We start from the raw sequence: 15,807 nt of genomic DNA on the forward strand, positions 1-15,807 counted from the left end.
TAATATTCATTTCGCTAATATTTTTTTTTTTTTGAGATATGCTACGTATAAAAACTCTGTATGCTAGATTTAAAGATTTGCATGCATAAGTTTAAATTGGTAAATGCATAGCCTTCATTGTAGTATTAAAACGAATCTTGCTGAAGCTTATAGTGAACTGGTCTGATTAAGACTTTATTTATGCTAATACTAATACTAGGCAATCATTTAAAGATCAATTTATATTAATACTAGGCAATCATTTATAGCGAACTGGTTTGATTGAGACTTTATTTATGCTAATACTAATACTAGGCAATCATTTAAAGATCAATTTATATTAATACTAGGCAATCATTTATAGCGAACTGGTCTGATTAAGATTTTATTTATGCTAATACTAATACAATGCTGTCATACTAATACTAGGCAATCATTTAAAGATCAATTTAGTTTGATCTTTTCTTTCAATTATGCTCAAAGGTCTATATTGTTCATAACAAAGGCATTAAACAAATTGGGACAGAATAATCTGCTTCGATAGGTTGCAGAATATCAGTGCCTTCCGAAATGAGCACTTCATAAAAAAGTTAAAAAGTGAAAGGAAAATATCAAAAGACAGTGTACTTGTGTAATGAAGTCAGAGAGTACTAGTGCTATTTTTTTTAAAACTTAGTTTGTGGTAGGTAGGAGGGAAATTGAACCGCTGGCTTGCCAGCGATTGGATTATGATTCCAAATTTTTGAAAACTGCTCATATATTTGGATTATTTTATATGTTATGGATAAAAATTTTGGCTTGTCCAGGTATTTTTTTCTTTTTTTATAAAAGGCATCATACGCCCATTTCATATTGCATGAAATCAGAGAGTTAAGTTACACCCATACAGTATCTTAGGCTATTAAGCAGCTACACTGATCACAGATCATGCATATAACAAAACAGAAGCTAAACGCTCGGCATTTGACATGCCACCAAAACACAGTAATAAGAAAAGTACTTCCTAACAATAAGCCACTTTTACAAGGGCTGAGGCATACATATATTATATATATCCTACTAAATGCTTGAAGCAAAAAGAAGTGTTCTTCATATTCTACTCAGCTGGAGCACCAGCTTCCCCTTCAGTCAACAACAGCATCTGTGGGCTGGATGCTGCACCTTGAAAGATCTCCACTTGTGTATCCGCTGGGTCCCACACCCTCAATGGAATAGCCTGAATATCCACTGGAAGCCAATCTTCAGGTGCAGCTTTGATTTTCTTTGTCATTTGACCTGACCAATTTTCAACAACAGATCAGATAATCAGTAGTATAATAGATCGAGCTGATTTGGTTGACACTTGTTGAAAACATAATTCATTTCTATGTTTCTATAAGGTCCAACAAAGTGCATTAAACACAACTAAAAAGCCTATCTGCTGATCATGAGACAATGATTTAGAGAATATACAAATATCAGAGCAAGTATGCCAATCTAAACAATGCTGTTAGCTGTCCCAACCAGAACCAGATTTTTTGAGCCTCTTGGCAGTGTAGGAAGAGATGAGAAATAGTTTCCTACAAAGGGCAAAATTGACACTTGATATCCCCATCCCAACCTCTTTTTCTTGAGTTGTTCTTAGTTAAAATTCTATTATTTAAGTAACCACATAAAAATTCTAATTTTAGGAGGTAAAGGCAAAGACCATATGATTGCATACTTATTATCATTGACCCCTCTAAAGTTTAATAATTTGTAGATGAACCTAACAGTAAATTTTCCTATATGTTCCCACCTTCATGCAATCTTATTATTATTGTCAGTAAAGCTAGAAGTACTAAAAATGTATAAAAGTTGATTCCACTCTATAGCTAATATACCCGTAATACTCCTATGAAAGCGGATGCTATGCCCTTGTGAAAACATAGCATCAGAGAAGGAAATATTTTTATTACTACAGATCTCATATAGTTTAGGGAATCTAATTGACTGGTCTCATATAGTTTAGGGCTTGTCCAGGTATCAGCAAATGACCGGTCCAGTTAATAGGTAATTGGCACAATTTGAATCAATTTTTCAGTAGCCTGCTTGCACACCATATTCCTAGTTCAAACATAATAAGAACTCAACAGAGACACAATATACAGGAGCTTAAAGAATTACTTGATAAAACTTTTCCTTGTTATCATACTAACAAACTATAGTTATGTAGTTCAATTATCATTTTCGTTGAAGCACAACACCTTAAAATGGTTGTAAATTGTATAACCGAATGAAGAGATGTTTGAGCTTTTAATAAAAAGGAAATAGGCCCGTTAAAATAAGCAGTACAAATTGAACAGAGCAGTACAAGCCTAAAGACCAATTTATTTAAGCTCGAACAAATTGCTTCATGACTGTGTGTCAGTTTTTAGAAATTATGTTTGAAAGAGGAATAAGTAAAAGAACAGGTGTGCAACTTTATCAGTAACCAAACATGATCACCTAAGGTAACAGTTCTCTGGCCTTTTTCTGATACAATACAAAAATAAAATACTTTGTTTTTTGCTCTCCTTATTATTCAATTGAAGTGCATTTAACCAGAATCAATTCCAACAGGAACATTCCATACCAAGAATAACATACAGATGTATTATTAGTTCAAACATTCTATGAACTCAATAAAAGCACCGAAAGATGACCCCCCTTCTTTCATGGCCTTAATTGCACTCTCCTTCATGTTCATCATTCGATTCCTAAGTCCAACTGCCCCCTCCGACTCGATGATCCATTTTACTTTAGCTTCTATTTCATTTGCCTGAACGAAACCTTCATCATACCCCTTTAGTTCGATGCCAATCTTCATTTCATCTACTAAGAACAATTTATTCATCTTCTGCTCTGAATGCAATGGCCAACAAATCATCGGTACACCAAAACTTACCGCCTCCAGTGTGGAGTTCCAACCACAGTGACTCACAAAACCACCAATTGCCTCATGTTTTAGAACCTCAACCTGTGGTAACCACTGTTTTACAATCAGGCCCCGTTCTCTGGTTCTGTCTAAGAACCCTTCTGGCAACAATATATCGAGTGGATCAGTAGCCGGATCAGGATTTGGTGGGCTCTGCACAACCCACAGGAATCTCTGGCCACAATTTTTCAACCCAATTGCAATCTCCTTGAGTTGCTCTATGGAGAAAGAAGCTACGCTTCCGAAGCAGAGAAATACCACGCTTTTATTTGGTTGCGCATTCTGTTGAAAGTTAATTCAAAATTATATTTAGATAATCTCTGCATATGTTTAGTTTAGTTAGAAGCAGTTTTTAGACGCATAAAAACTGCATCAGTTATTTTAGGCATTGGGTATTTTCAGCATAGTTATTTTAGAACTAGTAGGCATAGTAGTTAGTTATTTTTAGCATGTTGTGTAGTGGGTGCTTAATTTAGGGAAGTTGTGGGTGTTATTTTAGGAACATTGTATTGCTTTAAATACTGCATAACTTTATGTAATTGAGTAAGAGAGAAAGGAAATAAAGCGTTGTTTCTATTCAGAAAAATATTTTTCTCTCTTCAATCCTTTGCATACTGGCACAAAGCAGTGCAGTATTGCTTAGTTTATCCCAACAAAATGGTATCAGAGCCAGGTTCGGTGGGCAAGCAATTGAAGGCAAAGTCAAGTTGCAATTGATGGTAGAGTTGATTGTTGTGCAACCTTGAAGAATTGGGGCTTTTTCAATGGCAGAAAACAGCAGCATCTTGGTGAATGTGACGCAACCAGCAATTCCTTTCTTCAAAGGCGAGAATTATGAGTTTTGGGGTATCAAGATGTCGACCATGTTCAAGTCACATGGTCTATGGGACTTGATAGCAAATGGAGTTCCTAATCCAGATCCTAATCCGCAAGAAAATCAGAAAAGAGATGCAAGGGCGCTATTCTTCATCCAACAAACAGTGCATGACACCATCTTCTCGAAAATTGCAGTAGCCACCAATGCAAAGGAGGCGTGGACAACCCTGAAAACAGCATTTCAAGGGAGTACTCGAGTCATGGCAATCAAACTTCAAGGCCTACGCAGGGACTTTGAAACATTGCAGATGAACAAGGAGGAATCCGTGCAAATTTTCCTCTCAAGAGTACAAGAGGTGGTCAACCAAATTCGAGCATTTGGAGACACCATGGAAGAGAAGACGGTGGTGGCGAAGGTGTTAAGGAGCATAACACCCAAGTTTGATCATGTAGTTGCAGCAATTGAAGAGCCCAAAGATCTAGCAACCTACACCTTCGATGAACTGATGGGATCACTGCAGACCCATGAAGCAAAGTTCAGATCAAACGAGAAAGGCAATGAAAAGGTGTTCTACAGAAAGGGGGAGTCCTCTCAAGGCAGAGGTGGACGTGGCCTTTGTAGATTTGGCGAGTTCTTGTTTTAGCACGACATAGAAGATGTCCAGTGCTTCCACTACAAAAGATACGGCTGTGTGCAAGCCGATTGTTTCAGAAAATAAAGGGAAGAACAGCAAGCATGCTGTCAAGAAGAAAAGAAAGAGCAACCCATGCTTTTCATGGCGTATACAGCATGTGGAAGGCAAAGATCCACAATCTTTGAAGAAATGGCAGAAAATGAAAAACTAGCATCAAGCATTGCAAGAAGAAATACTAGAAGCAAGAACAATGGAGATCAAGAGTGCAAGTTCAGAAGAACATAAGGCTGAAATTCTGATTAAGGCATTGGCAAGAGGAATGTTTGAAGAATTCAAAGCAGTTTTTGGCATAATCAATTTTGAATTAAGGGGGAGTGTTGAAAGTTAATTCAAAATTATATTTAGATAATCTCTGCATATGTTTAGTTTAGTTAGAAGCAGTTTTTAGACGCATAAAAACTGCATCAGTTATTTTAGGCATTGGGTATTTTCAGCATAGTTATTTTAGAACTAGTAGGCATAGTGGTTAGTTATTTTTAGCATGTTGTGTAGTGGGTGCTTAATTTAGGGAAGTTGTGGGTGTTATTTTAGGAACATTGTATTGCTTTAAATACTGCATAACTTTATGTAATTGAGTAAGAGAGAAAGGAAATAAAGCGTTGTTTCTATTCAGAAAAATATTTTTCTCTCTTCAATCCTTTGCATACTGGCACAAAGCAGTGCAGTATTGCTTAGTTTATCCCAACACATTCAACCATGACAGACACGGATGCTGCTCTTCTTTTTTTGCTTGACCAGCAATTAATGGGCCGATGCAGTAAATAGGTGGAATGGAACGGTTCGGCAAACATAGCCCATCTTTCAGAGCCCTGAAAGCTCGAGGCTCCAACAACTCAAATGAGTTAACAAGTATTCCTTTCCCCTCTAGCAATCGAACATTGTTGTTCATCAGATGTTTATACTGCTCTTTTTCAGCGTCAAAAGTTTCTCCTTGGAAATGGGGGAGATGCGACACTGGAAATGGTGGAACGCCAGGGAAGAGTAGCGGGGTGTCCTTTAGAGCACCAATAGAGCGTGTGGCAAAATATGTCGGAAGTTGGAAACATAGAGGCAAAATTGTAGCACCACATGGAATGAAAAAATAGGTAGGAATACCTAGCTCTGAAGTCACATCTAATGCATCTACGCAAAACATATCAAGAATTACACCGGAGATTGGTGAGGTCTCAGACTGCTCTATGAGAAAGGAGCGGAGACCGTCCTTGTTGAGTTTCAGCATTTTGAATACGTTCATAAATGGTATCGGATGCAGGTTTGTCAGATGAACCTGTGGTAGTATGTGGAGAGAGATGTGTGGATTGGAATTGCAAATTTCTGAGACCAAGTGTGGAGTGGGCCCGACATTCATCAACACTATGGTGACGGAGATGCCGCGGCCAACAAAATGCTTGGCTAGTTCTACCATGGGCACAAGGTGGCCTACACCCACCGAGCATGCACACAAAACCACCTTTCTCTTCATCTTGCCTCTTGGTTGATTGAGAGAGTTTCTACTATATGGTTTGAGTCTGTAAATTTAAATATAAAGAAGCATATATATATATATATATATATATATATATATATATATATGGTGTGAGAGAGAGGGAGAAGGATAAGGTGCAAAATATTTCTTACGATTTTCCATTGATAAAAAGGTTATTTACATAAATACATGTCCTTTCATATTTATATATTTCAGATTCAATGATCCGTTTCATGTCTACAGTGATTGATTGTATTGGTAGGTAGAATTTAATTTGCGGTCCATCAAAGAGCAGGTGATTTGGCCCCATCAATGTTTATTATTTATTTGTACACCGTTTCAACAAGAGCTTCAAATTTGACAACTCACGTATAAGTAATTTTTTTAAATTAACACATAACATACCTTTACAATTAATTTTTTTTTATAGAAAGTTGTAACTTGCACATTTTTCTTACCATGTCTCTTTCACCTTCCAAATTCAGAGTTATTTCTCCTCTTCTCTATATCAGCAGTGAGAATTTTGTTTTCAAAGCTTAAGCAATCTATGAAAAAACTTTTTGATTTTTTTAATGAAAGGTATTATGGATTTATTCTTAAAAAAGAAAAATGTGAAGATGTTCAGAGGAAAACTTGTAAGAAGGAAGCACATGTTCTAATTTTTTGTAGTTTCATTACAAAGCTGGTGAGACCGTGTTTTTTTTCTTTTTATATTTTTACTTGTTTTTCATGATTTTTCAGGTTTCTAGAAATCTAACAGATTATAGCCTGAGCTGCTATTTTTTTAAAAATATTTATTTTATTTGGTTACTTTTAGTTTTCACCTAATCGGTTCTACTTCTAGTTTTGCAACACAAAATACAACCAAATATCAAAATCTAAAATTTACAACAAAAAAATAAAAAAATAACTTACAAGTAAAATATTTTGCAACTTGATTCAACTCAAAAATTCCGTCATAGATTGCTTAAACTTTGAAAAAAAGTTTCTCACTGCAGATATAGAGAAGAGGAGATATAATTCTAAATTTAGAAGGTGAAGAGACCAAGAAAGAAAAATATACAAGCTATAACTTTATATAAAATAAATTAGTTAAAAAAGGTATGTCACGTGTCAACTAGAAATTGGCTAATTTGAAGAAGAAAATTTACAAGTAGATCCTCAATTTTTCTGAATTTGGAAGGTGAAGAGACGGGAAAGAAAATATGCAAGCAACAGATTTTATTAACAAAATAATTTAATTAAAAAGGTATGCCACGTGTCAATTAAAAATTGGTCAGAATGAATGGGGGCAGGAAAATCCTGCCCACTAGGGGGCAGAGGATTTGGTTCCGAATTTAATTTGCGGTCCATCAAAGAGCAGGTGATTTGGCCCCATCAATGTTTATTATTTGATTTGTACAACGTTTCAACAGGGGAATTCAACAAGAGCTTTTTTCTTAGTTTGCATGAGACAAAATATGGGACAAGTACTTTTTTCTTTTTTATTGATTCCCTGAGACAAGTTCTTTTAATTTCTTGAATATTGGCCAGCGGGAGGAGACAGTAATTAATGCTATTAAATACATGCCCTTTCATATTTATATTTTTCAGATTCAATGATCCATTTCATGTCTACAGTGATTGATTGTATTGGTGGGTAGAATTTAATTTGCGGTCCATCAAAGAGCAGGTGATTTGACTCCATCAATGTTTATTATTTGCTTTTGAAATCAATTTATGTTCTAACAGTATGCGAAGAAGTCTAGACACTTTAAATATCCAATATTTAACCTTAAAAATATCCAATATGTAAAAAAGATGGATCCTTATATGCTCTGTTATTTTTTGTAAAGAGAAGCAAATCTGAGAAGATAAAATATTTTTTTGAATTTCTTTTCTGTTATTTTTTACAAGAGAGATGACTTGACCCTTTTATACTACTCATTTTCTATTTTACCGTTGGTACTCAGAAATGGTACCTAACGGTATAGTCATTTAATTATCCTAATTACATTTTAACTCTTTTTTCTTATTTTACATTCCTACTCTTCTATTTTCAATTATTCTCAACACTCCCCCTCAAGCTAGGATTATAGATGTCGAGTAATCCTAGCTTGCTTGTGATTTCTTCAAACGGTTTTGGATCCAATCCTTTTGTAAACACATCCGCTAGTTGTTCTCCACTTCGAACAAACGGTGTTTCTATTTCCTTGGCTTGAACCTTCTCTCGAATAAAATGACAATCGACTTCTATGTGTTTGGTCCGCTCATGAAATACGGGATTTGACGCAATGTGACGTGCCGAATTGTTGTCACAATACATTTTCATGGGTTGATCAAAATTGATTCCCATGTCTTTAAGCAATTGCTTGAGCCATATCAATTCACTTGCGGTTGATCCCATGGCTCGATATTCTGCTTCCGCGCTTGACCGTGCCACGACATTTTGCTTCTTGCTTTTCCATGTGACTAAATTTCCGCCTACAAATGTGCAAAAGCCGGTGGTGGATTTTCTATCAAAGCTACCGGCCCAATCTGCATCGGAATAGCCACATATTGCATTAGAACTATTATTCTTCATCCATATTCCCTTTCCGGGATTTCCTTTTAAATACCTCAAAATTCTATTTATGGCCTCTAAATGTGGTGTTCTTGGTGAATGCATAAATTTACTAATTTGGCTTATGGAAAAAGAGATATCCGGACGGGTTACCGTGAGGTAAATTAGTTTTCCTACAAGTCTTTGAAATTGGTTTACATTTTCTAAGGGTTCTCCATCCTCGGTATTTAACTTATATTTATTATCTATTGGTGTAGAGGCCGGTTTACAACCAAGTTTACCGGTTTCTTTTAATAAATCCAAGGTATATTTCCTTTGTGAAATTAATAGACCTTTGTTTGAAAAAGCTACTTCTATTCCTAGAAAGTATTTTAAATATCCTAAATCTTTAATATCAAAATTTTCTTTTAATTGGGATTTGATTTTTCTAATTTCTTCTAAATTATTTCCGGTAATTATTAAGTCATCTACATATACTAGTACAAGAGTTATATTATTTCCTTCATTTTTTGCAAACAATGAATGGTCGGCATTGCTAATTTTAAAATTGCAAGAAATTAAATATGAGCTAAGTTTGACATACCATGCTCGTGGAGATTGCTTCAATCCATATATTGATTTGTTTAATCTACAAACAAGATTAACATTTTTTTCTTGTACATGACCCGGTGGTAGAGTCATATAAACCTCTTCCTCAAGTGTTCCTTGAAGGAATGCATTTTTTACGTCCATTTGGTATAAGTTCCATCCATTGTTTATGGCAATGGAAAATAAGACCCTAACGGTATTCATTTTTGCAACCGGTGCAAACGTTTCATTGTAATCTATACCATAGGTTTGTGTAAATCATTTGGCCACTAACCTTGCCTTATACCGTTCTATGGTACCATCACAATTATATTTAATCTTGTAAATCCATTTGCACCCAACGGGTTTTTTATTTTTTGGTAATGGAACAATTACCCATGTTTCATTTTTTTCTAGAGCTTTTAGCTCTTCTTTCATGGCTTTATCCCAAGTTGGATTTCGAATGGCCTCTTGATAATTTTTTGGTTCTATTTCTTTTTCTATAGTTGTGAGAAATGCTTGGTATGAAGGCGAAATTTTATTGTATGAAACAAAATTTTGTATGGGATATTGAACGGTATAGGTCACATAATCTCTAAGTCTAGTAGACGGTTGTGATATTCTAGTTGTTCGTCTAGGTCCCGAATTATTTTCTACTTCGGTTTCATTTATGTTATCACTATTTTCATCTATTTCTTCTTCATGATCACTTGTATCATTTTCATTTTGAACAAAGTCTTGATTTTCAAAGTAGGGTATTATGGAGTTAATTTTTTCATTTTGACAAGACACTTGAATTTCTCCCCCTTTTTTGAAATATGGCTCATTTTCAAAGAATACAACATTTCTAGAAATAAATATTTTTTTATTAATAGGGTCATAGCATTTGTACCCTTTTTTAAAGGGTGAATATCCTAAGAAAATAGTTTTTGTTGATACATAATCTAATTTATCTTTTCTTTTAATATGTACAAAACTTGTACATCCAAATATTTTTAAGTGATCAAAAGTGATTTTTTGTTGGTAGAGAATTTCTAGTGGAATTTTATTTTCTAGCTTTGAACTTGGTAATCTATTAATCAAATGTGTAGCACAAAGTATGGCATCCGACCAATATAGTTTAGGGACATTACTTTGAAACATTAATGTTCGTGTCATATCTAATAAGTGTCTATTTTTCTTTCCGACACTCCGTTTTGCTCGGGTGTATTAATGCAAGTTGTTTGATGTATAATTCATTTTTCCTTAAAGAAGTTTGCAAAATTTTTGTTTATAAATTCCGTCCCATTATCCGATCTAAATATTTTTAGTTTGGCATTAAATTGATTTTCTATGAAATAAAAAAATTCCTTAAAGTTGGTAAAAACTTCATCTTTTGATTTGAGTAAATATAACCAAGTGGTTCTTGAAAAATCGTCGATAAAGGTAACAAAATATTTAAATCCGTTATACGATTCAATTGGAGCCGGTCCCCATACATCCGAATGAATCAAATCAAACATAGCTTTACTTTTACTAATAGAACTAGAAAAAAGAAGTTTTGTTTGTTTTGCTAATTTGCAAACTTCACAATTAGTACAATTTAAGTTTTTACAATCTAAAATATAGTTTAAAACCTTGTCAGAGGGATGCCCAAATCTTCTATGCCAAAGATCAATATTAATATATTTAGCGGAAGCACAAAGATTTATTTTTTGTAAATCCAAAATATAGTGTCCATTTTCAAGAAAACCTTCACAAATTTTCTCCCCGGTTTTCCGGTCTTGAAATATAACATTTTTACAAGAAAAAATTATATCACAATTAAAATCTTGTGTTAATTGTTTTACGGAAAGTAGATTTATAGGAAAGTTTTTTAAAAATAAAACTTTGTTAATTTTCTTATTGAAAAGGTTAATTTCACCGACACAATTAATTTTTTCTTTCATACCATTTGCTACTAACACATATTGGTTATGTTCGGACAATTTTAAATTGGTAAGAAATTTTTCATTTCCAAACATGTGATCGGTAGCACCACTGTCAATAATTATTTGATCAAACAAATTAAAATTTTGAGAGTGAGATACAATACCACATGAGCTATGAATTTGATTTTGATTAGAAAGCAGCACAGAGAGTTGTTGAAGAAGAGCTCGCATTTGATCAGCCGACCCATTTCTGCCTGATCCGCTTGAGCATGACCCTTCACCTTCAGCAAAAGAACTGGACGCCTCCATTTTCTGAATGAATGGAGATGTCATGTGTGAGTTATTAAACCCATTTTCTCTTTCTTTCTTCACAGAAGCACGCTGCTCCCCCTTTTGTCTTTCCTCTACCTCTCTGCTATTTTTTCTCTCGGCCCGATCGCCTCCATTCTCCGCCACCTTCCACCACTTAGGTCGGAGATGAGAATGGAGAAACCAACAATTATTATGGGTGTGGCCCTCTATTCTGCAATTGGAGCATTTTTCGGTTTCAATTTTGGCATTAGGGTTTTGGTTTTGGCGCGGACCGAAGCTAAGGTTTGGTGCTTTCACGGCGATCGCCTGTGTTTCGTGTTCCTCGACACTGCCTTGTGAGCAACTCACAGTGCGCTGCCACGACTCCTCCCTTTGGACCATGATATGGGAAGTCGGATTTGAGGTTTTTTCTTCTTTTCTTTAAAACGAGATTGAACTCGTTTAATTTGTCTGCTGATCGGATTTTGTTTCTGATTTTGAATTCTAGTATTTTCTGGTATTAACCTGATGAAGCAAATCAGGTGTATATTTTCTCGGGTATTTTTCTGGTATTGAACTAATCCGAAGCAGTATAGATATTATTTATTGGATTGGGTTATAGATATCTAAACATAGATTTTTGTTGGAATTATGATTGCCAGATTTGCTGGTAGGAATCGAAAGCTTAAAGCTTTATGGGCTTATCGGGTATTTTTATCGGGTTATCGGGTATTCATATGAGGTTATCAGAATCGAGCTTGAAGCTCTGATATCATGTTATTTTTTGTAAAGAGAAGCAAACTGAGAAGATAAAATATTTTTTTGAATTTCTTTTCTGTTATTTTTTACAAGAGAGATTTTTTTTTTGCTTCAAACACGCCCGTAGGCAATTACAAGAGAGATGACTTGACCCTTTTATACTACTCATTTTCTATTTTACCGTTGGTACTCAGAAATGGTACCTAACGGTATAGTCATTTAATTATCCTAATTACATTTTAACCCTTTTTTCTTATTTTACATTCCTACCCTTCTATTTTCAATTATTCTCAACATGCTCGAATTCGTATCCTCTGCATTAACTCAATAAAGAATCTTTTGAGTTAATCCATATGGACTGTAAGATTCACTTTAAGATTTGTGCAGACTATGTTCACACTAATATTAAAATGCTCTTGAATTATAGGTTGTGACTGAATTAGTTCTGTTTAAAAGCAGACGGCCGAGATGCATTATCTTGAAGATGCTCTTTTGAATTAATGCAAATGATGCGGACTCTTTATGCTTGTAATATAAATTTATTGATTTAATAATATATGATGGCCTCCTTTCAATCTGCAGTGTCCTTTATCTTTCCTTTCCTTTGATTTGCATGTTGCAACCAATTGATTTAATTATAGGAACAATTTGTAATGTACTCATACAAACTTTTAAGATAGTCATTTTTTTCATGAAAACACCATAATATCCAATATTTTCATAAAAATTTAAACATTACTTATTTAATCCACTTTTATTGATTTAATATTTGATTTAATTATTTTTAAAATACAATTGACAAATATACCCTCCTCTTATTCCTTTCTATTATTCTCTTAAATCCGGGAATAAGTCGACATGGATGACGAATGTACAATCCTGATTAATTGTATCTGTCTCCCTCCCACTTTGATGTAGGAGACCTGCTTTGAGATTAATTGTATCTGTCTCCCTCCAGCTTTACAGTTCAGATTTAGTTCCAGACGGGTCAAAGAAATTCGGTATCTATTATAGATGTAGGAGACCTGCTTTGAGATTTGTGTCAGGTTAAAAGAGCAGTCCGAATTTAGTAATTGTACCGTCAGGTAATTTTATCTGTGGGATTTGAATTCCTGCTTAATTTTGAATATAATTTAGGGTAATTATATCTTCCCCGTAATTCTATCCCCCGAAACATCCCCCCTCAACCCATCTTGTCTTCCAATCCAGCCAAACTATTAAAGTCGCTAACGACTTACCAATTTTACCCGTCTCACTGTCTCACCATCTCTCTTTCCAAATCGGCAAAATCATAACAATCTCACCAAACACCTATCCATCAACTCCAGCAGTAAAACCTTAAAACTTACAACAATGGCATCAGCACTAGACTCCACCATTATCGTCTCTTCCTCACTCGCCTCCACTCCACTGCTCTCGACCCACAACCCAAACCTGCACCAACCTCCTCTAATCTGATCACATGCCTGAAATTTGCCATTTGTCATGAGCTCGACTCATACTGCATCGCCTCTGACTTCCTATTCACAGGATCCTACCAATCCTTTCACGACAACTGTCAGATCTACTTGTCAACCATCCGTCAGCTAACCTCCACCAGCTAACCTCTGCCGATCCTTTCACGATGATTGTCAGATCTACTTGTCAACCATCCGCCAACTAACCTCCTTCCGTAGTACTGGACCCTAGCTACAAGGCTACAAGCATATTAGCCTCTTCTTCATTACGAGCAAGTTCAAATCCAACCCTTTAGTCGCTGATATATCTGGTATATTACTCTTTCCTCTCTATATACTATGTATGTATATGATGTTAGAATTAACTATTGAAACAATAATTTTGATGTTGTTAAAAATTTAGTACGGCTCCATAATCTTCCAGTAACAGTAGTTTTTTTTTTTTTTTTGAAACAACGCCTATTAGCCCATTTTCATTGCTGAAAATTGTTAATTACAGATGCTAACAAGAACCTCTAAACACCTCGAAACAACCCCAATCTCTGAAACAAAACCAAAATAACATTTTTAACCGCGGTCTTCTATACTCCTCTCTATACCTAGATAAGAAACACTAACAAAATCTTTGAACTGGTACCAACAGTGTACCAGTTATTCCTATCTTATTACAGAAACACACAAATCACTAAAGACTAAAAAACTGTACCCTCCGGCTTCACAAGCCACCAATTGAGAAATTGTGCTTCACTTTCTTCACCTATGGAACTCTTTTATGCTCCCTCTATTGTGTTACACAGACAAGCCTAGCACTCTCAGTCCACCCTTCCTCGGATGCAGACTACCTCCTCGAAGAGTTCTGTTCTGCACATCCCCGACAACCCCCTGGTTCACATCCAGCGTAGAAATTGTTTCTTCTAAATTTGCTACATGGTTCCTCAGATTCTTCTGCCTTAATGCTTCAATATCATAAAACATTTGTTACCTTATAGCTTCGATATCATAAACCATCTTCTCTGAGCACACTAGGTCTTTATCTTTGTTGATTGAACAGATACCAACACCAATCTCATCTTCACACCTCTTTTCTTCCCTAATCACACTTCTTTGTTGTAATGCTTTGGAAACCTCAATTTCTGTTAATTTGGACTGACTGTTCTGAATTAGAACATTGATACCTGCCATGGTCATCTCCATTTTAGGTCGTTTCTTTTCCATCAACAACATTTCTTGCTTTAGTTCTGCTAACTTCGTCTCCAGACTCTTGATTGAAACCATAGTCGATGCCTCATAGCCAATGGGTATGGTCTACTGGCCTGACTCCGATCTAGCAGCAGGGTGTGTGAGGTGTGAAGGATGGATTGGAGGTTCTGGCAAAGTTTGAGTTGAATTTTCTATGAGCAGAGGATCAGATTTGGAGAGCTTAAAAGAGGTGATTGCATGACACTGAAAGGATCGATGGCCATGGTGATTGCAATAAAGCACAGAGTCGCATTGTAACACTGTGCTGCAAGATGTCCCCGGTCGCCGCACTTGAAGCACAAAGGCTCAGATGGAGACGGCACTCTTTTAAGTTTTGCAAGCTTTGACTGAAGTAGTATCTCTGCACGACTAAGCAGTGCCGTTTCAGCAGTTGAATCAATTCTGCGCCAATAGGGGGTTTGGACTGAACTATGCTGAAAGATCAGATTCGTGGAGCTCGGCCTATGAGGTGTCGCCATTGCTGACGTCAAAGCTCGAGGTAAACCTTTGATTGAGTCCTCCAGACCACCTCCCTTGTTTATCATGCTCAACTTATGAATTGCTGCCATTATTGTCGAGAGTGCTTCAAATAAGGCCCGTAAAGGTAATTTGAGATCAGCTAGCAGTTTGAATCGAGGAGCAGCCATTGTCCACCTCAAACCCTCGTCCTTCTTCAATTTCTCACCTTTGATCCGTACGAGCAGTGGAGAGGGCGGATTTGAGATCGAAATCGGAGGAGATCAACAGGGGGAGATGAACGAATCCATCTTGAGGCTTTCTTCTCGATCGTCAAGAGAGATTTGGATTTTTTTTTCTCTATTTTTTGTGTTTTTTTGTGGATATTTTTCAATCGCCAAAATCGCCTAGGGATGCGCTCCCTCAGGACCGCTCACAATGCCCTCTGGTCAATATATCCAGTAACAGTAGATTAGATTGAGTTAAATCATGTGATTATAAATTGATACGAGAAGAAATTTGGGGAGGTGATCATTGATTTAGGTATCTACATAACTTGATTTCAATTCCAGTAACAGTAGATTCATACTTGTCCATCTTTATGTTTTCACAAAAGAATACAAGGTAGAATGATTTGACTGTATGGTATCTTTATATACCAACACCTAAGGACTAGATTACCGGATATGCATAACA

At 35.7% G+C, this 15,807-nt stretch overlaps 2 protein-coding genes across 2 annotated transcripts; both read right to left on the bottom strand.

Annotated features, from left to right (window-relative positions):
- Positions 1–2,458: 2,458 nt before the first annotated feature.
- On the bottom strand, positions 2,459–5,887 carry LOC144560076 (anthocyanidin 5,3-O-glucosyltransferase-like). Its single transcript, XM_078309227.1, has 2 exons — positions 5,114–5,887; positions 2,459–3,196 (listed from the first exon to the last, which is right to left on the bottom strand). Exons 1-2 carry the CDS (start codon positions 5,885–5,887, stop codon positions 2,597–2,599), a joined length of 1,374 nt encoding a protein of 457 aa, XP_078165353.1. The 3' UTR covers positions 2,459–2,596.
- A 1,915-nt stretch (positions 5,888–7,802) lies between these two features.
- On the bottom strand, positions 7,803–13,726 carry LOC144561080 (uncharacterized). Its single transcript, XM_078310288.1, has 2 exons — positions 11,074–13,726; positions 7,803–8,407 (listed from the first exon to the last, which is right to left on the bottom strand). Exons 1-2 carry the CDS (start codon positions 11,600–11,602, stop codon positions 7,929–7,931), a joined length of 1,008 nt encoding a protein of 335 aa, XP_078166414.1. The 5' UTR covers positions 11,603–13,726; the 3' UTR covers positions 7,803–7,928.
- Positions 13,727–15,807: the final 2,081 nt, after the last annotated feature.

The sequence above is a fragment of the Carex rostrata genome, chromosome 10, assembly GCF_964058835.1.
Source record: "Carex rostrata chromosome 10, lpCarRost1.2, whole genome shotgun sequence".
Taxonomy (NCBI): Eukaryota; Viridiplantae; Streptophyta; class Magnoliopsida; order Poales; family Cyperaceae; genus Carex; species Carex rostrata.